Source organism: Pleuronectes platessa, chromosome 18, assembly GCF_947347685.1.
Source record: "Pleuronectes platessa chromosome 18, fPlePla1.1, whole genome shotgun sequence".
NCBI lineage: Eukaryota > Metazoa > Chordata > Actinopteri > Pleuronectiformes > Pleuronectidae > Pleuronectes > Pleuronectes platessa.
In genome coordinates, this window is record NC_070643.1 from 14,185,818 (window position 1) to 14,211,517 (window position 25,700).

Below are 25,700 nucleotides of genomic sequence, written 5' to 3' on the forward strand. Positions count from 1 at the left end.
TTAATCTATTATTTAGTTTAAAAAAAGAGGGCTTGAATGAAAATGTAGCCTAGATTTGTGCAAGACAACAAATGCAGTTATTTTTGACACTTTCTATTTCTGTATTTTCTTGCGCTCTTCTTACTGGTTTGAAATAGATGAGGCTCAGTTCCCTGCACCAGTCAAAGCAATATTTTTCATCCGTTTATTTATTTTTGGTGACCTATTTTTATACCTTTTATTTTGGAATCTGCAGGTCTCGGTCCTCACCCTTCCCAAGTTTTGCAACACTTGGATTTAAAGTGATGAAAGTTGTGTCGTTGTTGCGAAATGCTGTCAATCAATCAGTTTGAAACACATCCACATAGTTCTTGTTTCAGTTGTGACACATTATGATTTGAATTTAAGCTTTTTGAGGCTTTAATACGATTTTGGGTTGATATGACTGATTTGCAGCCATTTACCCTAACCCTCAGCTTGTGTATAAAAATACAAAATTCAAGATCATTTATCCTAAATACTTTTTGTCTCTATCCAACAGAACGTTTGGGAAAATTCTGAGCAGTCTATTCTCCTATAGCTGCAGTTTTCTTCTTTGTCCTCTAGGTAGCAGCATTTGCAGTAACTTGAGTTGCAAACACCCTGGATGTGAATGTATCTCAGTTTTAGCAGCTGAGAGAGCACCAAGTCAGATAATGAGCCTTTCACCAGCTTGAAGTCACGTATTAACACTTTTAATTCAAATTAAATTGTCTTGTTGAGTCTGCAAATGAACCAATTAGATTTGGTCTCTATTTGATTAGAAGTCTCTATTAGTGACACTGGAGGATGCAGAAGGCCCAGACATGAACATCTCAGCTGATAGTCAAACTCAATTTCACGTTATTTTAAATAGAGTGAGAAGCCAAGAAAACAGGGACCCCGAAAGACTGAGCAAGATATGAACACGACATACACAACAATATATCGTCTTTATTTATGACCAACAGATTTTTTTAAATCTCAATTTGACACATTAAACACAGAATATTGGTTTAATGAGCTGCTACAACAGAAACAATTATAGCTCATGTCTCTCTCTCTCTCTCCCTCTCTCTCTCACACACACACACACGCACACACAAGCACATGTCTCCATGACTTTAGAGGATATTACTTTGACTTACATTCATTTCCTGGAGACTTACACTCCTAACTGAATCCTTACCTACTAATAATATACACAGTAACCTTAAAATACATTATGGGGACACACACACACACACACACACTCACAGAATCACACATACGCACACACACGCACGCACAAATCTGTCATCACAGGTCACTTTTGGGAACATCACATAGACCTGCATTCATTTCCTGGAGACTTGCCCTTACACAAAAATCAACCTTTTCAAACCGTCCCCAATTAACTGGTCTTAAGTCTGAAGCTTGTCCCCAAAAGGTCATCTATGACACACACACACACACACACACACACACACACACACACACACACACACACACACACACACACACACACACACACACAAACACACACACACTCATGATCGACTTCGGGCTGCAGATGATGTCCCGTCAAACACAGTGATGATGTCGGATCAGGTCATTGCTTTTCGCATGTCAGAGCGTCGTGCAGTGTAAACAAACACACAGACGCGGGCTATTCCCCCTACCACCTAACTATGACGAAACATGGAGGTCATAAAATCTATTCTAATCACCATGACTGCACGAGTTGTGTTGAATTAACGTGTGTACGTGTGTGTGTGTTTGCTCTCTGCACTCATCAGTGACGATCAGTGAGGGGTGATGTCTGATTTCAGTTGTTGTTGAGGACCCACCACGACGCTGTGGACGAGACAAAGAGAAAAATAAAGACAAAGACCTCTGATTTGACCCCAATCAATTAGACACTGTGCTCGCCCTCCTCTGTGTATTCCTCTGACAGATTTATTCATCTCCGAGTCCTTGTGAGTGGGAGCATGAAGTGATTTTGTACATCGTTGGCATCGGGGCTGGGATTTTAAACGGAGTTCTGTGGGTTCATGCATCATTTGTCTGCAAAGCATGCAATGGGAGGTCGCCCGAGGCTGAAGGGGGCTCAGGCTGAAGAGGGCTGAGGACTCAACGAATGAATGTTCTTACCAGGAACCAGCATGGTGGTTAGGGTCTCAGGTGTTTCCAGAAAGTCCACGTTCCCCCTCTGAAAGGTTTTACTGTAGTTGGTCTGCAGGTGGCTGGAGAAGAAGAAGACATGACAGGATGAAGTCAGAATGGAAGACTTCATATATTCTGACATCTACAAATATATGATTAATCTGCTTGGCTATTTGGTATTTGGAATCCAACAATTTAAACATGCATGTATAATATATACTTAAGATAAAAAGTTCTGTGGAATGTGAAGGTTTTAATTTGGCACGTTAAGGATTACATTTTTGTAAATTGATGTTCTTTGGCAGCAGATTTCAGGGATGCACAAAATGTCAAATATCAAAATATCAGTTACCAAATTAATAGCAGCGTGTTTGATTTATTTAATTTCATTTTGAATGTCTGGCAATAGCAAACAATACATAGCATCTTGAACAAAATACATGTAGCCAAACGTTAAGACGTTAATAAAGCAAAAAAACTCAAAATTTGATGACAAATATAATTTAGGGTTTCTAGTATCAGTTTCTCTTTAATCTTTGTTCTCCCTGATGTAACAGTGGCTCTCCTCTGTTCTTCTTAACGCTTCACAGACTCAGTCTCCCTAACACAGTGGGAACCAGACCTCCCCTCAGCGGGTTCATGCTGAGTAAAGATAATATTTTGGGATTCATGTGGGCAGGGTCACGGTGCATTAGTCACGATGCATATGGCGCCGGCGAATACTTACTTCTTCCACACGTTGTTGTGCTCCCAGAATTCATAGAGAATGAAGCGTGATTCATTTGCCAGCCGCTGAACTGCGACGCTGCCAAATGCAAAACAAGAGAGAGCTCAAGTCATGCAATCGGTAATTAGTGTGCGACATCATGTCCCCCAACACATCCTCTTGTTTCCTACACTCGGGCTGAGCGCAGGCACCGTGGATCTGTCAAATCATCTTTTCTGTGGCTTCACCCTGGAATTATGGTGATTACGAAGTGTGCTGCTTCAGATTTAAGAGTCGTTCAAACTTGAAAACGAGTTTACATGACTGGGTAATTAGAGCAATTGTGAAGGCAAAGCACGTAAATGTCACACGGTTCTGCAGGCGGCCGCGTTTTGGTTTGTAAATGATTCAGTTTGTTGAAGGCTGAATTTAACCGATTCGGGCGACATCTGAACAAATTACATTTTAAATATTTGGCTGGAGAAGAAGAAAATGGAAATGTTCTTTCAAGTTTCGAAACAACATGTTGTGGTCGGACGCAAAAACTAAGCCGGAGCATGTCTGAGGGGATGTCAGGACATTACACTGCACCTCAGTTTCTTTTTGCAAGATTTTACCAATTTTTTTTCATAACATTGGACCTTTTTTCTTTTAGCATAAAAATAAACACTTAAGCAAACATCTGTGTGGTGATAACAACCTAAACTGTTGAAAACTTATTGGAGAAAAATCGATTGGAAGTTTACTTTGACTTTTTTATTTTACCCACATCCCATCCGCTAACATGGTGGAGGTTTTTTTTTTTATAACCTATACTGCCGCCAGCCAACAGGGGGCAATCGAGAGCCTTTGGCTTCACTTTTAGGGAGTTGTCATGTTGTCCATCTTTATAAACAGTCTACGGTTTGGATAAAGTTGAGCCCACAGTATGAGCTTGAAGCATTTTGGTGTCATGACGACACAACAACTACAGTTAGAGTGTAAAATCAGATTTTACTGATCTGCTAACATACAGATCTTAATACGATTAAATGTTAAATCTCTTATTTCATGGGGATAGGTTCGTTTTTATTTTCTGTTACATTTATAAAAAAATGTTACTCTTCTTTCTAAAGCTCAGTAAAAACAAACAACAGAAAGAGCAGAAATCCCCGATGCAAAGGGAACAAGGAAAATAAGAACTGACTGTAGACATCCAGTCTGGGCGCAGGCACACTCCATGTACTGTCTGAGAGCCTGACGAAACTCCTCCAGCTCCTCCTCCAGCACGGAGAGCTGCCTCTGGACTATCAGGATGTGCTGTGAAGACACACACAAAACCAAACACACACACACACACACACACACACACACACACACACCAGCACACACACCAGCACACACGCAGACAACAAAAGGGGTCAGAACTTGCTTCTGGTTGTGAGCGAGTCTGACGGAGCTGATGGGGATTCAAAACAATCTTCTGGCAGAGTTCCACATTGGCTCAACGTGTTAGCAGAAAGCTGGTGACTAATGCGGCACTGATTAATAGAAGCCTATAAGATTGATAACATCTATAATCTAATGTCCCGGCAGCAGCTTCTTGTGCCAGAGTGTGACAAAGCATCGAAGAGGGAAAAAAGGCATCAGCATCTGGTTTTGCAGAGATGTGGACGGCAGGGAACAAAGAGAACCTGTTACATCATAACATGTATGTGAAGGATTCCCTGTGGCTGATAAGGAATTGTTGACAGAGGCAGAGAGGATGATGGGAACAGGAAGTGAATGGTTTGCCCATTGGCCTGTGGTACACAGGGTGTGTGTTAATGATGTGTGTGACTGATAAAACACCTAGGGACTCTTTCTCAGTGGCTAATTAAGAAACATAAAAAAGAAAACATTCTCTCTGTCTCTGACACACACACACACACACGCACGCAAACCATCAAAGGGTCATCACTGGTTTTCTCTCAGCAGCACATTTATTCCCACTGACACACAGTGTTAAAAGCAATTACACTTTGATTAATTCCCACACACACACTGAGACGCCTCCCACATTACTGATGAGACTCGACAGTGAAATGTAATAGGCGTGTTGCATCATGGCTTCAGCCACTGTCACCACCGATACTAACCAGTCCTTATGAAAAATGTAAATGACTGATCGCACATGTGAAATATCCTTGGTGATAAAAATCAATATCATTACATTTTGCAACATCATTTTCATCAATGGCTTCATAACAAAAGTGCAATATGTTCTGGTGAGCTTAGGATTTGTAAAATGTTCTCTGCTGAAGAGTTTAAAACCACAAGCTTGGTCTTTAAACCTGAAATAATTAATAATTTGACATTGATGACATTACTTCAGATAATTATCTATTTCGACTGATTTTCATCCTGATATATTTTTGGGCTGCATCACCCAGTTGTTCAACTGCTGGTATAGCTATTTGCAAAATGTCAACGTTTCAGTTTAAACCGTTAAAGCCCAAACTTTAGCTACTTGTCAATAATCTTGTGGATTTGCCTTCATGTGAATGTATCACGTCAGTCGTGATTTGCATGTGATGCTCAGATGAATCATCTGAAATATAACGTGTCCTCACCATGTGAATTTATTGATGGTGAAATGCTCAAAACCCATATGGGCTTATATGTGACATTTCCACAGTAGCAAGGTTTTCCCAAGCGTTATGAATTACACTGTATATAATGTGCCATGTGGTTCTTACTGGTGATAAAGCAATAGATAAGTGAAGCACTACACTCCCTCTCCTTCTCTTTCTCTCTATCTCTCTATCTCACACACCTGCAAAACGCAAATCTGCTCTCTGAACATGAGGCTCATCTTAAAAAATCTAAATAAATATTGAGTCTATAAACACTGAGATTAGAGATAAGGACAGGCAGAGCAGAGGAGGAGGAAAGAGAAACACTTGTGACAAGTTTTCCTCCCAGCTGTTGCCATGACAACCCCCTGAGCGCCTGTTGTCAGCGTGGCCTCCATTTCAGCACCACTCGGCCTTTTCAGAATAAGAGTTTGCGTGAAGAGGCCTCCACAGAAAAGCAGTGAAAAAAATAAACTGACCGATTTGCTCTCCAGGACCTCCTCCTCAGCCGGCTCCAGACGAATCTCCTGCACAACAAGAATCCACAACGACAACATAATCAGGCTCAGGTAATGAAGGACACACAACATTGACATATTTTGAGTTGATGAGGTAAACATTTTAATTTTTGCTCCACTATGTTAGTTGCCAACTGTGTATTTGAAAACGACTTGCTAAAGTGCCAAAGCTTTTCACGACTTACTAGGTCAAACTGCAGAAAGAGAAGTTCCTCCACATTTTGGGCTCATAAATATCCTTATCCCAGAATTAACACATCATTTGATAATCATATTTATATAAATATTCACATGTCAGCTGTGTGCCTCTCCACATATTCCCTCGTACATATGTGTCGGTGTCTGTGTGTGGGAAGGTGTCGCTGAGTAAAACAGTTGATATTGTTTGGAATCCACTCCACATCATTTGTTGTTAATTTGAGAAAAGGGGTGTAAAGAGCAGATGGCCGCGGTGATGAGAGGAGACAGATGGGAAATAAGGAGCTGTGGAAGGCCGGAGGGGAAAAGGAGCAGGTACGAGGAGATAATGGAAACGTTCAAAGAAAGCAAGCCACCTTTTGTTCTAGGCGGTCGATCAGCTTCTGCAGTCTGTTGACCTGGAACGTCCACTGGCTGTCTTCATCATAAACGCCTGGAGGAGGTTTCACAGGAAACAACAAAGGGGCAGGGATGAACGCCGCTGCATACATCCACTGTATTTTAAACACATATCCTCCATTGATTGTCTGACACTACTTAAATCCTAGCCGTGTCCCAGAAGGCATTTCAAGCTTTCCTTTCATGTAACACAAAGCGGGACCAACGGAAATCAATGGAAAAGCTTTGAGGCCTGTGATCGAAGTTTAAAGAGGCTCTGCCGTGTTTGAAAAGTGCTCCTAGCAACCACAGCTGGACGGTTGTCTTTTCTGCATCTGTCATGTGTTTGAAGCATCATCAACACATCCACTCTCTTGCACTGAATCCTCTCCTGCCCTTTTCTCACGGGGGCTCATTCGGACATTATGCTGGGTCTTTACCGAGGGGCTGACGAGACCAGCTCCCCAGGATGTGAGGATCCGCTCACTCGTACATTGGCATCCTCGCCATCAGCCCCTCGACAAAATTACCCAAGGTTCAGTGCAGGTCTGAAAGCAGCTTATGTGTCTATTTTTCAGGACTTTGGGGGAAAAAGCCGTTCAGTGATGCCCTTTACAGGCCAAAGCACTATAGGCCAGCTGCAGCCCACTGTGCAGGACCTCATACACTCCGCTCTGCAATCACTGACAGAAAGTCTCTCATGGAGGAAAATTGGGCTGTAAGAGAACAAGTTAAACTGCAGGAAAATGGACTGTGCTTAAAGGGGGGGGGAGGCTTGAAAGATCCATCCGTCCATCTGTGATACCACTCATCCAGAGAGGGCTGCAGTGGGCTGACATCTGACGAGGGGAAGGATACACCCCTGACAGGTCGTCACTTTATAACAGGGCTGACATATAGAGACAAACAACCAGTCACGCACACATTCACATCAGTGAGCAATTTAGAGTCTTCAATGAACCTGAGTGGCATGTCTGTGGACTGTGGGAGGAAACCTACACAGGAAGAGAAAAAGGCTGCCACAAGGCTGCATCCCATCGCCGTATGACGTCTGTGATAGATCACTGCATGTTCAGAGGACGTGCCTCTATGCTGGGGTCGAGTGCAGCCCTGAGGAGGTCTCTATAATCCCCTCTATCTTTCTAAAAATGTTTATTCCCATCTTTGGAATCTACACTTTGAAACACAGGGGCACGAGAAGACCTCCACCCTCCACCTCTCTCTGCTCCCTGAACCTGGGAGACACCGACTCGGGCCCAGCAGCAAGAAGACGTAGCTCAAGAAAGAAGCGACAGGATGCAGTGTTTAACATGTTACAACACAACAAAGTGAATATAATAACTCACCTGAGTTGACGAGGCTAAGAAGCGGGTTGTTGGGCGACAGGCTGCTGTTCCTCTGGAGCCTCCGGTTGGAGCGACGGCCCGACCACTGGATGGTCAACCCCTCTGGCTTCAGAGGACCTTGTCTGGAGTCACCACGGGACAATAGTTACCCTGACATCACAATAGCTTAGAATGTTTCTGCTTAAAATGGTTGTGACTGTGAAACAAACACAGTGTGTGACTTTTAAAACCCTCTGTGAAGTAAAACTCACATCAAATGACCTTTTGCGCTGCACTTTTTATCGCTCACTGCTCTCATCGCAAAAACAGATGGGCCCCGCTGTGAAAAAAACATTACTCAACCGTCTGCTGACGCTGAAAACATAAACGGAGCGTGGCTCTGTGATTCCAGTGTCATTCATGTGCACTCGATTGTACCAAGTATCTGTGTGTGTACGTATCTCGTGCCATATAATATACCATAAAACAGCTCAATGGTTAGGACACATATCATATGGGCTTAATGCGCCTTGAAACAGCTTCCCAGTTCAACCTCTAGCAAATCGGAGCAGTTACTCGATTTCATTCCAACATTCTGTCCCCACTCCTCCTGTCTCTCCTTCACTAAATCGAATAAACGCCCAAGAGATATACTTCAACAGGAGGGAGCACTTTTGACTTTCGCTGAGATATTTCAGAGCTTGACATCATTTCCCACTCATGTATTTTTCTATTCACTCTTTAAGATGGCGCACAGGTGATTGAAGAATACATTTGAAAAAGCCTGAAAACTGTTCCTTGGCTCTCAGTGAACTTGTCGGTCATGTAGGTCTGACAGTGATGCTCATGGCAGTGACAAGGTACGTGCAGCCGCGGGGTGACATCACCTGAGATTTATCTTACTGCTGTCAAGTTGTTCTGCCCCAAATCTGACAAGACCTCGGGGCGGCTGCGGGGGGGTACGCTGTGTGTGTCTGCAGGGGGATTCACATGCATGTATTTATAAATGTGTGCGAAGGTTTGATGTGTGGAGCTGAGACTCCTGATAAAAGGCTTCATCCAATATTATTACACTTTTCCGACATGACGCAGTTATGTTAGTGCAAAGTTACTTACTTGCTTGCACTGTTAAATAGTTAATATTTACACTTTTTGGGTAAAGGGAATTCACTGTAGGATAATTTATTTCATTCGACTGATATCTCATTTGATCAATCTTGGATCGATCAAAATTGGACTGTATTTTCTATTCATGGCAGAAATTGACAATTAAAGTTGAATGAAAAAAATCTGATTGGATTAGTGTAGTCAGCTGATTAGAGGACGCGGGGCGAGGAAGATAAATGAGACGTAGAGAAAGTTGAACCGTTCCTTTAATCCACCACTTTATATGCAGAACTTGGCATTTTCCACTTTACCCACAGGGTTTGTCAGATGGAAAATGTGAGCATTAATTACTGTCATTTTAAAATACAGAAACACCAATCAGCTCCTTTAGAAAAATCACATGTCTCAAAAAGCGTTGGGTTGCTTTATTCGAGATTTGAAATTGCCGCTTTGCACATCTGGGGGGAAATATCGTAATGAATCTACTATAGCTACAGTAAAATGAATGTTTGTATCCTTGATGATTCAGTCTGAAAGTGAATCATATTCTCAGCTACGCAGCAACTTCAATCGTTGTTCAATCATGTTCAGCTTCGGCAGAAGAAAAACAGAAATCCAGGACCTTTTCCTTCATGTCACTTCTATTCTGTCCCTTTCTAGAGAGGTGATCGATTATGGCTGATTGTTTCTTCACACAACAAAGGTTAGTCTGGTGGGGGTGTTTTCATCATATGTCGCTTTGTGCCGTGTATGCCTGAGTCATGCAAAGCCTCCATGGATATGATCTGTGGTTTGCTCACAGCCCCTTCACACATGCAGCGTGTATACCTGACCCGAGAAGCCTATTTAAAGCCACTGGAGAAACAGCCAGAGCCTCTAGATGTTTGGAGGAGCGAAGAGTGATTGCATTCAGCACCACGGGGGACTTTCTCTAGTGTGGCGGTGGAGAGATGGATGGATGGAAGAGAGGAAGCAGCAGCTCTGGGAGCGAGGGGCAGTAACACTTTGAAATAACATGAGAGGGAAAGAGAGAGGAAGAGACACTGAGGGGAGGTGAGAAGAGGGAGGGAATAGAGTACGTGAAGGTCGCTGTGACTCAAATGTCAGTTACCCAATAACATAGTTTTCCCCAGTGAAAATAAACATGTGCCGTGTCTCAAAATGTAATACTTGTCAATAAAAATACACATTATACACACGTAGCAAAGAGCTTTTTTACCCTTTTGAGTCAAAAGGACTAACAGTGCGCTGGATGTGGCCATACTTGTCGGCATTTATGCTCTTAATATAAATGTATCAATCAAGTGTTATGTGTAGAGGCCATATTCACAAATCACAATTCGTATAAGGCGCAACAAGGTGCCAACTCCTAGAGTAGGGAAAAACTACCAATTGGAATTCATGAGAAATAACAGTATAACATATATGAAGAGGTGTAGCAATGTTTAAAGTATTTATACAAATGATAGAGATGAAGGGAGAAGTAATGATAGATATTGTTATAATAGAGGTATTGCCAGTTATGGTAGAATATATATCTAACAACAAACAAAAAAAACATTCCCCTGTTTAAATGCAAAATCATTTGAACAACTATTATACCATTATAGTTAATCGAAGCCAAAAGGGCTGATGGCTCATTAGCCTGCAATTTAAGACAGTTACCGGAATAAGATTGTTTCTGTGATCTTTTAATATAGTTATAATGAGAAAATAATGTGCATCACTGCTGGGCTCACAATAGTGCTTCTGGTCAATGGTAAACCAGTAAAGTCACTTCACTTCTATCTCAGTGTGACACACTGAGCGTTGCAAGATGATTCCGAGACATCAAATACAATTTTAAAACAATTGATTACATCATATTTTAATCATTATATATGAGATTATAAATTAAGAATAGTTCAACTGAAAATATAAACATGCAGCTAATCATCGGTCTTCTGATTTTCTCTGTCTCAATGAGGTGATAATGACAACATGCGCATAAACAATTTTCTTTGGGATAAAGGGGGTCACATGTCTCTGGCACGGGGGTTAGGGACGGGTCTACAGATCTAACGAGTCAATGCAGTGATAATTCATAGGCTATACCTCTGTTTCTCGAGAGTGTCGGGCTCAGAAGTCTGACATAAATCACTGTGAGGCTGCAGCTGAAGTGTGGAATCAGTGAAGTCGGACAGGTGACGAGATGGGAGGCAGAAAGACGTGCGTCATCGTCTGTTCTTTAAATATATCATGAACACACACACACACACACACACACACATTCAATGTAATCTTGTGCACTTGTACACTGGTGAGTCATCAACACTAATGAACTGAGCACGCCAGGGGAATGCCAAAATGTTGCATATAAACAGACTGATCGAACATTACACACACAAACACACACACAAACGCACACACACACACACATGCATATATTCCCCTCAGGTTTAATCATCAATGATCCAATGATCCACTCCTCTCACACACAGAAAAGCCGCAGGGTCAGAATTCATTCTTTCATTGTCAGTTAAACAAGAGGATTATTTCATGGTAACCACATAAAGTCATATTCTAATCATTGAACTGTCAAGAATAATCATCAATCGTATGTATCCTAGTTGAATTAGACACATTTGTAGGAGGAACAAAAACATGAAGAGACTGAAATAACATCAACAGTATGTATTTGCATAGTTTTTCTATTTCAGATTTATGATTCTGTGTTGACATAAGCAGCAGCATCATCCATGTCAGGTGTGTCATGCCGCTCTCTCCGTATTTCATTTGTCTCACGTCTTCAAAATAGCTTTTTAAGGACTTGGACCGCTGGGCTCCTCTCCCTCTTTCCTGGCTGGGTAGGGTTGCTCTTATAAAAATGAATATCCTGCCTAGATTGCTGTACCCACTGCGAATGATCCCTATCTTATTATCCAACAAGGTTATCAAGGTGCTTGAAGGCTGGCTAAACTCCTTCATTTGGAGCAAAAGGAAGCCCCGTCTCAAGATGATGAAACTTCAAATGGCAGGTTGTGATGGAGGGTTAGATGTGCCAAATCTTAGATTTTACCAACTGGCATCACACCTGCGGGTGATTGCAAGCTGGCACAATTGTGATCCAGCCTCGATTTGGCACGATATTGAATCCTCTCAGTCAAAGTGTCCCCTGTTTAATCTATTGTTTGTGAAATATCCTGAATCTGTTAAAAAATACTGTTCTAACCCTGTCACTCTTAGTACCATCAGAGCCTGGAGATCCATTCGCTCTATAGAAGGTCGGGCTCAATTTTCGTCTCCTCTCATTCCCATTCTTGACAACCCGGACTTCCTGCCAGGCTGTGGCGATCAGGGCTTTAAAGTGTGGAGCACCCAAGGGCTGAAGAAAATGGGTGATCTATTTAAGGGTCAGACTTTGTTATCCTTTCAGCAGTTGCAACAAAAATTTAGTTTATCCAATCAGGGTGACTTTTACAGATATTTACAAATTAGAGATTTCATAGTTAAAGGCACCACATTAATGACTAATAACACCACTTCGTGTGTGGAGAAGACCTTGACTCTGCAGATTAGTAAGAAATGTATTTCTGTTTTTTACAGAGCTCTGAACTCTAGTTCTCCTCTTACCTCACAAGCCACCAAGCAAGCCTGGGAGAAAGATTTAGGCGTTGCCATAGATGATGCTGACTGGCGGGAAGTCTGGTCTCAGGCCATGAACATTTCTGTGTGTAACCGCACCAAATCCATACAGTTCAGAATTGTGCATCGCACGCATATAACACCTGTTGTCAAGAACAAAATGGATTCTAATATCTCCCCGCTCTGCTGGAAATGCAGATCTGAGACTGGTAGTTATGCCCACTGCCTCTGGTCATGTGTGAAATTACAAAGCTACTGGTCTAGTATTGTGATTGAACTGACTGTTATCTTTGGTGTCCCAATACGGATGGATCCTATGTGCCTGATACTTGGTCTCCCAGAGGGTAGGATCACTGACAGTAAACACAGGAGACTTTTTAATATACTGTCTTTTGCTGCTAGAAAGAATATTCTACTCTTCTGGAATAAGAATGTTGTTCCAACAAAAAAGTCATGGCACAACATTGTGATGGACTGCATTCCCAGTGAATACATCAATTGCATGCTTCATTCAAAAATAGATTCCTTCTATAAGGTCTGGGACCCTTATTTGCAGCATATTGGGCCCACACTGTCATCTTCCTTGCTTCGTGGGTTTCCGAGATCAGCCTAGCCTGTCTCTGTGACTTTGTCTTGAGTGGTTATGTGCACCTTGTGGCCTTGCTATGTTTGTATGCTCTGTATTGCCTTGTCTTGATGTGGGGGGGAGGGGGGGGGGGGGCAGGTTGGGAAATGTGCCCAATGTCATTTATTCTTATTTTCTTAATTATTTTCTATCTACTGTACCCACATACCCACATTTTTTTTTTCCTTTTGTGTCGTGTCTGAGCAGTTCTGTATGTTTTGTGTTATGAGAAAATGTAAATAAAAAATATTATTAAAAAAAAAAAAAATAGCTTTTTAATTTGCATCTTCAATTTGCCTATATTTCCCATCAGGGAGGGGACGTGCACAGTGATGGAATAAATAAAAGGATTACGGACATCTGCAGGCGAGGAGGAACAGGTGGTCTTATGAAATCAAAAGGCATTGCACTGTAATTATAGTTGCCACTGTACAACACATTTTGTCCATGTTTTAAAGGCTGGTTGTTTGTGTGTGTGTGTGTGTGTGTGTGTGTGTTTGTGTGTGTGTGTGTGTTTGTGAGGGACCTGAGAACACTCACTTCTCCTGCCGAGTCTGCTCAGCAGTGGTTTCCATAGCGCACTCGAGTGAGCTTTGAAGCGAATGCAGCTGATTGGTCGTCTCCTTCAGCAGGAAGCGGGTCACAAATTGCTCAAGGTGGGTGGACTCCTGATACTCCTGTCAGTCAAGATGAAGAGGAGGAGAAGGAGGAGGAGGAGAATAAGAGTAGGAGAAATGACGACGGGGTAGAACAGGAGAAGCCGTGACACGTTGCCAGCCAAGTGTCACTCAATGTCCAGACGTCTCCTGCTGATTAAACAACGCCTGCGTTCATTGAGGATTATATTCTAAGAGCTCAGGCTTGTGGGTCTATGCAACATATCCTGGATTTAGAATAATTTTTCAAAAACGAACCAAAAATAATGTGCTGAATGACACTTAAATGCAACATTGGCCTGAGAGGAACTGCAGAGGAGGTCGATAATTCACTGTGTTCATCGCTGAAATCATTTGATCATTTAATCCATTGTTACTATGAAATATACAATAAAATATTGCTAAGTGAAGGTTTAACGAACAAACTGTGACAAAAACATTATGTTATGTTGAAATGTATATATAATACATTTCAACATAACATATAAACAAATAAAAGCAACAGCGTTTACTGTTTGTAGACCGGCGTCCACAGCTTTCAGCACCACAAATGTTTGTGCACTGACTTCATACAAAGATTTCCGAAGGGAAACACAAATACAAGCTAGATTAGAGCAAGACAGATGGATGAACCGGGAGATGTGTAAGACACAGAGAGAGAGAGAGAGATAGCGAGAAAATAAATGTGTTTTTGTCTGTTGGTAATTGCAGCATTTTCAAAAGGAAGATGGTTCGATTGTAAAAGCTCCATGTTTAATAGTTGTTAAAGTGCAGTACGGATAGGGACAAACACACACACACACACACACACACACACACACACACTAATTGCAGTTCATGGAGCGAGGTTCTTCACAGAAAAGAGAGCTGAACTCTGAGCAGCTTCTTCAGAATATAGAGCCGATCATTAGAATCAAGTTTTCTCTCCAGTTGTCGTCTCGGCAGCAGCAGAAGCATCTCTGACCAAAGAGGGAACTGCTTGTTCAAAATGATGACAGATAAACTAAATAAGAACAAAAAAACAAAAACAGAAAGTCTGGTTTTTGAAGCATTGTGCTTTTAAAAGCCTAGAATTATTATTGTTGGGACAAACACACAAACACACACACACACACACACACACCAAACATATTCACTCAGCGACAGTGAGTCAGAACAAAACTGGAAAAGGTTAGTCTCCTGTCCCCATCTGAACATATATTACCTCCTGTGATATACACCTGTGTGTGTGTGTGTGTGTGTGTGTGTGTGTGTGTGTGTGTGTGTGTGTGTGTGTTTGTGTCCACACTAGAACAGCTAATGCTCTGACTGTCTCTATTCTCTTTTCCCCTTCATCTTTCATTTTCAGGTGTACAAAAGGTAAAATTAGTGGTTTGTTGGAGACACAGCTGCCAAGATCACACTATACGAGCCCCTTAGTTAAGATTAACAGGACATTACCTCTTCAGCTCAAGATTAAAATCCTGAATGCAAATCTTCCAATTTCATTCATCTCAACTGTGAGAAATAAGCTGTTTGAAATGCTCATGCGAAATTCTCTATTAAAATCCACCTGTGAGTGATTTTAAAGAACTTTTAAAGAAAGGCTACCTTCTAACTATAGGGATTTGCTAAATCACACACACACTGACACACACACATGCAGTCAGCTCCTTCTAACACATGCACAGCCAGAGACCACCCACTCACATACATGTACAGTTCAGAGAAGCCTTGGCTTCAGTGTGTGACAAATGTAGCATCTGTTCTCCTCCTCCCTCAGCACATTATATGTTTCTCCTTATTTCTTTTCATCGTGCTGTGACTCAGGGTCACAGAGATCTTTTGTTGCTTCACACACGCTCCGCAGAGGAGGAAACTAAGATTGAGGCTTCAAAGTGTAAGCACTTTAAAAAAGGCTCCCGAGGAGCCGTCAGCGCTGTGAGATCCTGTCTCTCTCTCTCACAGGCTGGCGTGGTAATGTGATTTGAAATTCGTCACTTTGGTGCATAACTCCTCACTTCTGCACAATTTATTTTCATTTGAGTTCAAATATCCATTGTGTGGTCGTGTGTCTGTGAGGAAACAACATCAGGAGCGTTGATGGGAGACAAATGATGGTTGAGGGCTGTTTTTCTGTCTCACTTCCCGCTCTTAAATATTCTCCTGGAAAAAAAACGAAAAATGATATGAAATTGGATTCTTGCACCTCATCAAAGCTTGGCACTTGTTGAGGTGCAGCAAAAACACATTTAGAGGAAAGTGTGTGAAATGTGGTGCAGCTTGATTGAATTGAGACTATTGGGCCTTGGCAGAGGTTTATGTGCTCCGCTGAGTGCCATTCTAGTTACTGCTGCTTTTCCGTGCAGGAGTTAGATGTGTACATGTGTAACCTTGTTTCCTTGCTAATGAAAATCGACCCCTGACAAATGGGTGGTTTGCCTCCCACACGGTGCTCCAGAGAGTCAGGGGTAGAGAGAAAAAGAGTCTCTCCCTGCAGATGGAGTGCGCCGCTTCTTGTCCTCATCGTTTACCTTCTGTCGTCTCCTCTCCGATAATGTCACAGTGTATTTTCTTCACCAACAAATGAACTTCCTCGTCTGCGTTGACTGCGCGACAAAAATAACCATAACACGTTTTGTTCTGGTTGGTTAATTAGTAAAAATGAATGAGTCTCGGCTCGTCCCCGCTCGCTCTGTAATGGAAATGTGACTAATGGGAGATGTGAGGAAGCCAGCTGGGCAGCACAGGAGCATGCTGGGAGAGTTTTGCAGCGTGAAGCTCATGCCACACTGCGAGTAAATCAAACATCCCTTATTATTATCATTATGTGCACAACATGGGATGTCAGTGTGATGTTTGCTGTGTGGAGGTGTGTGTATGTGTGTGTGTGTGTGTGTGTGTGTGTGTGTGTGTGTGTGTGTGTGTGTGTGTGTGTGTGAGTGTGTGTGTGTTATGATTGTGTTACAGGGACGTAAAGGAATATGAACACGCTGTTTTGAATAAGAACAGACACAGATATAAACCATGATCAGAAAAACAAGTCCTCTTATTTCAGCTGATTTTTCTCACACTGTTTGCTGGAAGCAGGTGTGTGTGTGTATATACAAAATAAATCAACAACACATGAATGGAGTTTGCCTCATCTGTGTTTATATAGCATCGCTTCCCAATGGTTTTCATTTTTGCTGATTTTCCTCCCTCTCACCTCATGACACTAATGTCACACCCTTTGTCTGAGTCAAATAGAGAGACACACACACACACGCACACGCAATGTTGACAGGCTGTCCAATGTCCACCAAAGATAAATATCCATAAAGAATCCGTACCCTAATGACGTTGGTTCATCAGATTCTCTGCTTGTTCAAATCTTACCTTCTTGGTTTTGTCCATGGCCTTCAGTATGGATTTGTTCAGGTCTTCTAAGGCGCCCAGGACGTTCTCATATTCACCGAGGTGCTGGGAGAAATACTCTTCACAGCAGCAGGACGGGGGAAAAAGAGAGAAAGATTTTGTGAGTTAAGGAAGTCGGACAGGGCTTTAGGTGTTGTGTTGAAGCAGCATTAGTGTGACACCTCCCTGACACAGCCTGCAGGGGTTTGGTCATAGAGCATGTGACCACGTCTAACATGGTTCTTTCCTTATGCTGGGAAAATGTCAAATAGCATTTGAGTCTACGGTGCTGCCGACTGCAAGGTACAGCCACATAGATCAAGCAGAAAAGATTCTTATGCAGAAAATTCAAATTTTGTATTTATTTATTTAGACAGGGAGTCAACTTACCACAGAGTTCATCAGTGTCCACGTTGCTGAAAGACAAAACATGAGAGATATTTAGATTAAAAAGGATTTATTAAACTACAATGGCGACTAAAACTAAAACCATCTGAATCTGGATTTTTTTTAATCGACTTCGATGAATTATTCTCAGAGAAATCAAGGGAAAAAAACAGACAACATGTTAAGTGAATTGAAAAACAAAATCCTGAATCTTCCTCCTGATCGGATCCACAGCAAAATATAAGCGGTACTTTCCTTAACTCTCCCTCATCCTTCCACCAAGTTTCGAGGTAATCAGTCCTGTAGTTTTTGTCTAACACCATTGAAAACATTCCGTCTTTGACAGAAGTAAAAACAGATATATCCAAGGTTAACGGATGCGACAGACTAATCTTTCTTCCCCCTGCAATTTTCTCTGTAGACTGTGATTTGGTCAAATCAGTAAGTGATGACGAATGGGAGCAAGTTAAAATATGTCAGAAGAAATTAAGTTACATTTGCTGCCCTCAGAGGTGTGAGCTAGAGGCCAGACACCGAATTGTTCAACAGAAACCCCTGAGAAAATGTGTAGCGGTATGTGATGAAGGTCTGTGCATGAGCGTGCTTCAGGGAGGAGGTCTGTGTGTGTGTGTGTGTGTGTGTGTATGTGTGTGTGTGTGTGTGTGTGTGTGTGTGTGTGTGTGTGTGTGTGTGTTCAACAGAAACCACTGAGAATCTTCTAGCTGCTTGGGATGAAGGTTTGTGCATGAGTGTGCTTTAAGGAGGAGGTCTGTGGGTGTGTTTGTGTGTGTGTGTAAGTGTGTGTGTGTGTGTTAGTGTGTGCGTGTGTGTGTGTGACACTTGTGAATTACACTGGCTTTAACTCTATTCCACACAAGCTGCAGCTGTCGTTCACAAGAGGGTAAAGTGCTGCAGGGATCAATTGGTCCAAACAGGAGAAAACACTTAGAGCCCCACGACGAGAGACCAGAACACAGGAGGTAAAGCACAGGTTAGATATTAAACTGAGCCTATATGAAACTCTGACTTTTGTGTTGAAGGAAACTTGCATGTTTTGACGTTTTAAGACACATTATTTACTAATGGACCAAACATGGGTCAGAGATGCTTGCAAACTACACTAAACAGTAACCACTACACATATTTAACTACTACACTAACAACACAAAGCTGTATCTGGCCTGAAAAGATAAATCAAGTATAAAAACTGACTAACTGTAGTTTATGCATCATCATTAAAAACAGGCTTTGATCCAGAATCACATATCTCACTTTAAAACCTGTTGATCACGACAACATGAATACTAATGACTTTGGTTGATCTACTGACTCATGTGAAGATTTAACTGCAAACTGAAAAACACAGTTTGTTGCAGACTTTGTGTTTTGTCCCGACTGACAGTGATGCAGATGTGAATTGAACACACTCTGAGTTTGACAGTTTGATTGAGAAACTGTAGAACGAGTTTCTCAGATTGTGCATAACTCTTCAAGTTTCTTACACCTTCCAGATATCGCCACAACTAATGACAGAATTCTCATCTTCCTAACATATCATGGCTGCAAATGTTCAGTCCTCCTCTGTCATTCTTCTAAATGTTGTTGGCTTTGCTGAAATGCATCCACTCTATATGTACCTGCGAGAGATTTGTCCCATGAGAGTATTCGTTTAATTTCTGTGGCCCATCAGCTGATGTGTGCTGACCTGACCTGATCTCCCTGCCTCCTCTGTGCAAATGAGTCTTGAAGACTGACTACACAACAACGCTACACAAAGGAGCACGATCAATATTCACACACTTAATAGGGCCTTGGATTCGAGTCAGATCTAATGCAAAGCACTGATGGTGCGAATTTGAAATTCCTCTTCGAGCCTCTTGATCAGCAGAGTAGGGACATGGAAATTAAAGTGACGTATTATATAATTGATAAAGTGGGTATTAATAAAATATTATGCTTGCAAAGTAAAGAAAAAATGATGAAGAAGGAATCCAGTGTGGGCGATAGACCTGCTGCTGATGTGAATATAACCTACATCAACCACCACTTGATAAACTATCACAATTTGGGGGAGTTAATAAGCAATAATAATAGATTTAATATGAGTCTGTCTGAAATTCTTACGTGTAAGATCTAAAAATGTTCGACAGGTTGACAGGTGAACAGAGACATTTATTTGACATGAGTCTCCTGTGTCCTGCACAAGGGACAGACACACAGTCCACTCCCCACAATGCTTCACTTCACATCTTCTCATCACCGTCATCATTTCGACAATACTGAGCTGATGAATAAATAGAAAAAAGTCTCATCAGAGTGTGTGGCCCAGTTTCCTTTAAATATTTTATAAGTCAAGAGTCACTTTTGGGATGTTTGGGATTTTTCACATTAGATTCTCTACACGCATCCAACAGGATTTCTTATAAAAGTTAAGCCTGGTGAGTTTGTCCAGTTTGGTTTGAAAACATGTCAAGACTATTCTCATAGGACACAAAAACTGAGCTGTGACTGCATCTAAGTAAATTACTATATTTGACAAATCCTCTTTGGTTGGAAACAAATTAAATTGTCACAGTGTTGACCTGAAACTTCAATCCATCAAAAACACTGTTTCATTCTTTATGTAAGAGACACGGAAACACATACACATATTATTGACCCCACCTCCCTCACCCATATCCCCAGATAGAGCAGCACATTAACAGTCTTACTCTGTGTTGTGGGTATCGATCGTGTGGAAGAGCTCCTTCAGTTCGTCAGCTGTCAGGACTCCATCGGAGAAGTAGGACTTGAACTCGTCGAAGGAGAGCTTCCCGTCGTCTGGGGACGGAGCACAAATGACAGTGTGTCAACGAGGTGTCAGGGCAGCTCCGTCAGGACTGCAGCAGCCGGCAAGGCCAAGTGACCAGTTTCTAAAATGTTCCTCATATGCATCACAGACAAATCCAGTAATGACAGGAGCTGGAAGTCAGTAGCACGGACAAACTGGTCCGATGACATATCGTTAGGAATTTCGGTGAAGCTCCCGGCTCCGAGGCTGTGTTTCCCATGTGTGATGTGAGGTGGTGATCTTTCAATTTTCACCCCTGACCTGCTCGGGAGGTGGTGCTCAGTATGAATGTCATGTCGCTGTTGATGATGTGAGCATGAGCCCCTTTTGAAGGCTGTACAAAGGCACACACAGACACAGACACACACACACAGACACACACACACACACACACACCCATGAATGGAGCACACGGTGACTCACAGTGAGCTCAGAAATCGTCTTGGAACAAACCTGACATATAAATATTGCTGTTTGCAAAACACTTAGAAAAACAAAGATGTGTGACGGTTGTTTATTTTCCTGCGTGATGAGACCTGAAATCACTCCCAGCGTGGGCTATTTGAGTTATGAAGCACGTCATGTGAATAATGAATTCTGAATGGATATTTTTGGTCATTTATATCAACTACGTTCAAATTGTGTGCTGCTGGTGGGAGGACAGCTGTCTGACGTAATGGTGTCTGTTAACGTGCCAGTTTAAACCTAATCCCTGCTGCTGATGTATTTATATACAGGATCTGAAACCATAAAGGGGTGCAGTGGATGCCGTCAAAGAAATTAACTAGTTCCAATTTAGGATTCCAGTTTTTATTGTAAATATAGTTAAATAAAACGTAAATAAATCTAAATGTAAAGTATTTTGGCTTCATGTCAGGACACTGGGAGGAAGTGGAGATGCATCGTCCATCTTTACAGTCTGTGTTCAATAATAAATATGAGGCTACAGCTCACAACTGGTTAACTTTGCTTAGCACAAGGACTTTAACAGGTGAAATATCAAATCTGGTTTTGTCTGGAGGTAGGAAACCCATCATCCACCAGCACCTCTGACAGCCTCTCTGAACAGGAGGTGCTTCAGACACGTCTTTTACTCGTCTGTCTCCTGCCCACCTGACAGAACAGATACGCTTCCACTTTAACCATCCAGCTGTCAACATGATCCATCTTTTCTCCTTATGATCTAACTCTGGAAAAGCATGTTTCCCAAAATGTCCAATTATTCTCCTCTCTGCAGCACAGAAATACGAAATGAAACCAGAACTTATTTTCATTTCAATGATTTATAATAGTTAATGTATTAGTTATTTCAATAAGTAGGTCGACTGCATGTGCCTTTAGAACATTTGTGAATTATTAAAATGTTATCACTGGAATTCAAAGGATTTTTATTTCATTCAACGGCTCTTAGTCTGAATTAACTTCATGAATAAGACTTAGCCAATTAAAATGCAAGGCCTGTGTGCCATAAAAGCTGCAGATCCACAGTGTTATTCCACTTCCTTTTAGGTTCTCTTCATCTGAGTATTTAGGTTGACAGGTTGGAGCAGGATGAACGGGAATAAATCTTGAATTCAGACTCCTGCTGTCTCTAGTTATCAACAAATATATTTATTTGTTTATGTTTACACTGCACAAGCAGAAGACAGCGAAGGTGAAACAACAGCAGAATCTGTTTTGAGCCTCCAGCTATAAAACCTTGAAGTTGCTTAGTGTGGACTGCAGTGATAAAAGTGTCTAACTAATGAAAACTCTTGATGTCCGTCTTCATTTACAAACTGATCGTGAGCCAGTGTGGGCATGGTCAGTTTCCTGTTTCCATGGAAACTGAAAGCCTATGGCCAGAGAGTCCTGATCAGAATTTCATTGAGGAACTTGTTCATCTGATTTCACAAACGAGAGTGGGGGCGTTGAAGGAAAACCTCAGAGATGCATGAGGGTGTTTGTGTGATATTTACCGTTTTTATCAGCTCTCCGCAAAATCTGTAACGAGAGGGAGAAGAAAGACTGTCAGGTTTCCCATCATCAAAGTTCAAATAAGTGTGTGTTTGTGAGTGCGTGCAGGTGGGGATCATCGATCACACTCTCAGTGGTTCATTCAATTATTGATGGCGCTGCCCCACAGTCCGGACGAGATGAAAGTCGCAGTGGCAATGACCACATCAGCTTGAAAAGGTTCGAGCCGCCGACCTCGAAATAGCATCTTCTCATCTCGTGTTGGCACTGAAGCAGAATCTGAGCAGAGAGTATTTACACATCATCCCCGCAGGCGGAATCTGACTATAATCCTCTATGTGCAAGATCTAAAATGTAAAACTTGAAACCATAAACTAAATTGTTCCCTCCTTGGACTCGGTCGGCATGAGGATAAAGAAGCAAATTAAAAACTACACCCACTGCTCTTTAGTACTCGGCCGATTCACAAAATCTTTCCTGCCAATCACTTCAGTTCTGTCCATCATCCTCACAGACCTGCTGCCTCTCTGTTCCCACTCATCTTTAATCCACATCTTACTCCCATCAGCAGTCAGTCGGATTCAGCACAGCTTCATTTATCTGCACGAGGCCGCAGTGCAGAGCGGCTGCGTGAGGAATGAACGGAGGCAGAGGAAAGAAAACACTGTTCACTGCAACGTGGAAACAATCAATTGTCACGTCTATGTCCCAAATCGAAACCGCCTTCATCCGTCTAGAACCGTGACGATCAATGGCTCAGTCGATCAACAAGTCTAATCAGCAGCGTTTTTCATGGTCACTGAAGCCAACTCTAAAGCAAAGATTACCAAGTATTTGATGATTCCAGCTTTATGACTGTTATATATAGATATAACATGAGCCATAGTATCTAAATACAACTAAATGGATTAGCTCCAAACTTGGTGTAAGGATGTGTTACAGGTCAGGAAAGAATAGATTTTCAAGTGGATCAAGGATTTTTTTTATTTTCTTTAACAATGTGAGATTGGGGCTGTTTTTCAACTTCCCCCTTGATTTACTATTGAGAATAATTCATGGATCTTATTGGACACAAAATCAGGCATGTTTTGGGGACTGATCTCTACGAGTGTGTAGAGCAGATATTAATAAAAATCCGGATCTATTCAAATTGAATGTGTTTTCATAAGGGGACTGTTGGGTCTTGGCAGAGGTATGTGCTCTACTAAGTATTCATTTGGATATGATTTAATTCATGAGATTGTCTGAGGCCTGATGAGAATATGAATATTATTCACTGTGTCGCTGATGATCTGCAGATTAATCAACAATGGAAATAAATGTTGTTTACAGCCCTCCAGCTCTCCAATTACTCATCTATACATCTACTTGCTCATGTATGTGTCACATTGATGATTCAGATAATAATAACACCATCACTGCTTCGAAACCCTGTAACCACCTATGATTTGGTCTCATTTTCTAGTCTCATCCTGTTTAATCTTTTACATCCAATGAATACAATTAATGAATCAAACCTAGAATAGGAATGGGTTTTTCCCCCCTCGAGTACATCTGCTAATGAAGTCGAGCTCTGGCACCGAAACACCATCAAAAGGATAAAGTCATGGAGACACAACCTGTGGCAGGAGTATTGACTGTTTGGAGCCAGTGTGCAGAAACTCATACAGAGAGAAGTCAAGAAATAACCGAATCCAGGCCGTCGACCAGCTCGTCTCTTAACATGACGGGGGTGTCCCTCCCCGTCAGTCAGTTCCACAATACGTCAACATCAGTGAGACGTTTGATGTGATCTATAAATACGACTTCCTGCTCTCATATAAATCTCCCATGTGAGCATCCACCCGAGCCACAAACAGATTCATAGTGAAGACACGGAATTTAATGACGTAGAGCGGAGAAATGTGGGTTCAATATAATAAGGTGGAAGGTAGGAACAAAGCAGAGAGAGAGAGAGAGAGAGAGAGAGAGAGAGAGAGAGAGAGAGAGAGAGAGAGAGAGAGAGAGAGAGAGAGAGAGAGAGAGAATAGCTTGAAGAAGATCACAAACTATAGTGATACATACATGGCATTAGATTTTAATAAATAAATCCACAACACGTAAAAGGACTCTACATGTTTAAGCATTAGAGATTTTAAAAAGTCAACAATTACAGTAACTTGGTATTTGCTCCTGAACAACGACCTATTAAATGGATGACCAGGCTTTGAGAGCAGGAGGCTAAATTAAAGGTCAGGCTTGTCAAATTCATTCATCCAATAGGGAACCGTCTGTCCCCTGCATACACAACAGGGTTCCACATTAACTCAGGTGATACAAAACATTTAAGAAATAAATCACTGAAACTAAAAAGTAAAGCGAAAATTCCTATTTTTCTCCAAATGCAAAGAAAGAAGCTTTTATGATAGTTTACATGTATTTGTTTATCTGCTTTGATAAGCCACGGATTATCACAAAAACTAAATGTAAGCAGCAGTGGTGAATATTAAAGTCATTATTTTTCTCTAAGGATCATTAAACGTGTTTTACTCACATCTATGAAAATCGACATCCCCATCTTCAGCTCGATCTGAGCGCAGGGCTCCTCGCACACAGACGGAACCTCCTCTGAACAATCCATCACCACAGATCAGGCTCCAGTAGTGAACTGCAGGGGAATGCGAGTGTCTCAGCCTCTTATCTGATCACTGGCACCGGTCAGACACAGACACAGCGACCCCTAGCTGCTGCCAAGCCAACAGCAATCACACGCACACTCCACTCCCCAAGTGAAGGCCCACCACTTAACCCTTAACTCCATGTATGTGATCATGAAAAATGGCTGTGATGTTGTCCCTTTAAATGTTAAACATGATCTCATTAATCTGAGATTTGTCATTTTGCTCTGGGCTCACTCAAACTGCCCCCTTTCTCGACTAACTCTGAGATTCAAGTGCTTTTATTTGGACAACATATTATCACACTTACACTTGACATATGAAATACAGCCTGCTTCTTGTTTCTTTTTTGTATTAATCATTTGTTAGTTGATGTTGTGATGAGTTCAAACCTGTCCACCCCAGCATCCTTCACTGAAAAATGTCCTAGTATTTCCCCAAATTTGAATCCCAAAAATAATCACAAACCAAGAAAAGGAGGGTTTATAGGCTCCTTTTCTTTATATTTGATTATTTGTGTCTAATCTTATTATATTTTATCCATTCGCATGTTCTCTCGTCTACCTCGTTTTTGACTTTCTGCTGCTGTAACAAGTATCTTATCTTAAAGATGTTATCTGGA

The 25,700-nt window shown here is 41.7% G+C and overlaps 1 protein-coding gene across 1 annotated transcript; it reads right to left on the reverse strand.

The window, feature by feature from the left end:
• Positions 1-1,509: 1,509 nt before the first annotated feature.
• On the reverse strand, positions 1,510-25,064 carry necab1 (N-terminal EF-hand calcium binding protein 1). Its single transcript, XM_053447082.1, has 13 exons — positions 24,955-25,064; positions 22,424-22,448; positions 20,347-20,455; positions 17,639-17,664; positions 17,231-17,328; positions 13,758-13,894; positions 7,883-8,004; positions 6,515-6,591; positions 5,922-5,969; positions 4,035-4,147; positions 2,870-2,947; positions 2,131-2,222; positions 1,510-1,833 (listed from the first exon to the last, which is right to left on the reverse strand). The coding sequence occupies exons 1-13, from the start codon at positions 25,039-25,041 to the stop codon at positions 1,805-1,807; spliced, it is 1,041 nt and encodes a 346-aa protein (XP_053303057.1). The 5' UTR covers positions 25,042-25,064; the 3' UTR covers positions 1,510-1,804.
• Between the last annotated feature and the right edge of the window lie 636 nt (positions 25,065-25,700).

What these genes read in the sequence shown, in the direction of transcription:
- necab1 (XM_053447082.1), bottom strand. Translation starts at nt 25,041, where the DNA reads ATGGATTGTTCAGAGGAGGTTCCGTCTGTGTGCGAGGAGCCCTGCGCT. An exon ending in GCGGAGAGCTGATAAAAACG is followed by an intron (nt 20,456 to 22,423) that starts GTAAATATCACA and finishes CTCCGTCCCCAG; the next exon opens with ACGACGGGAAGCTCTCCTTC. An exon ending in TCGACCGCCTAGAACAAAAG is followed by an intron (nt 5,970 to 6,514) that starts GTGGCTTGCTTT and finishes CTTGTTGTGCAG; the next exon opens with GAGATTCGTCTGGAGCCGGC.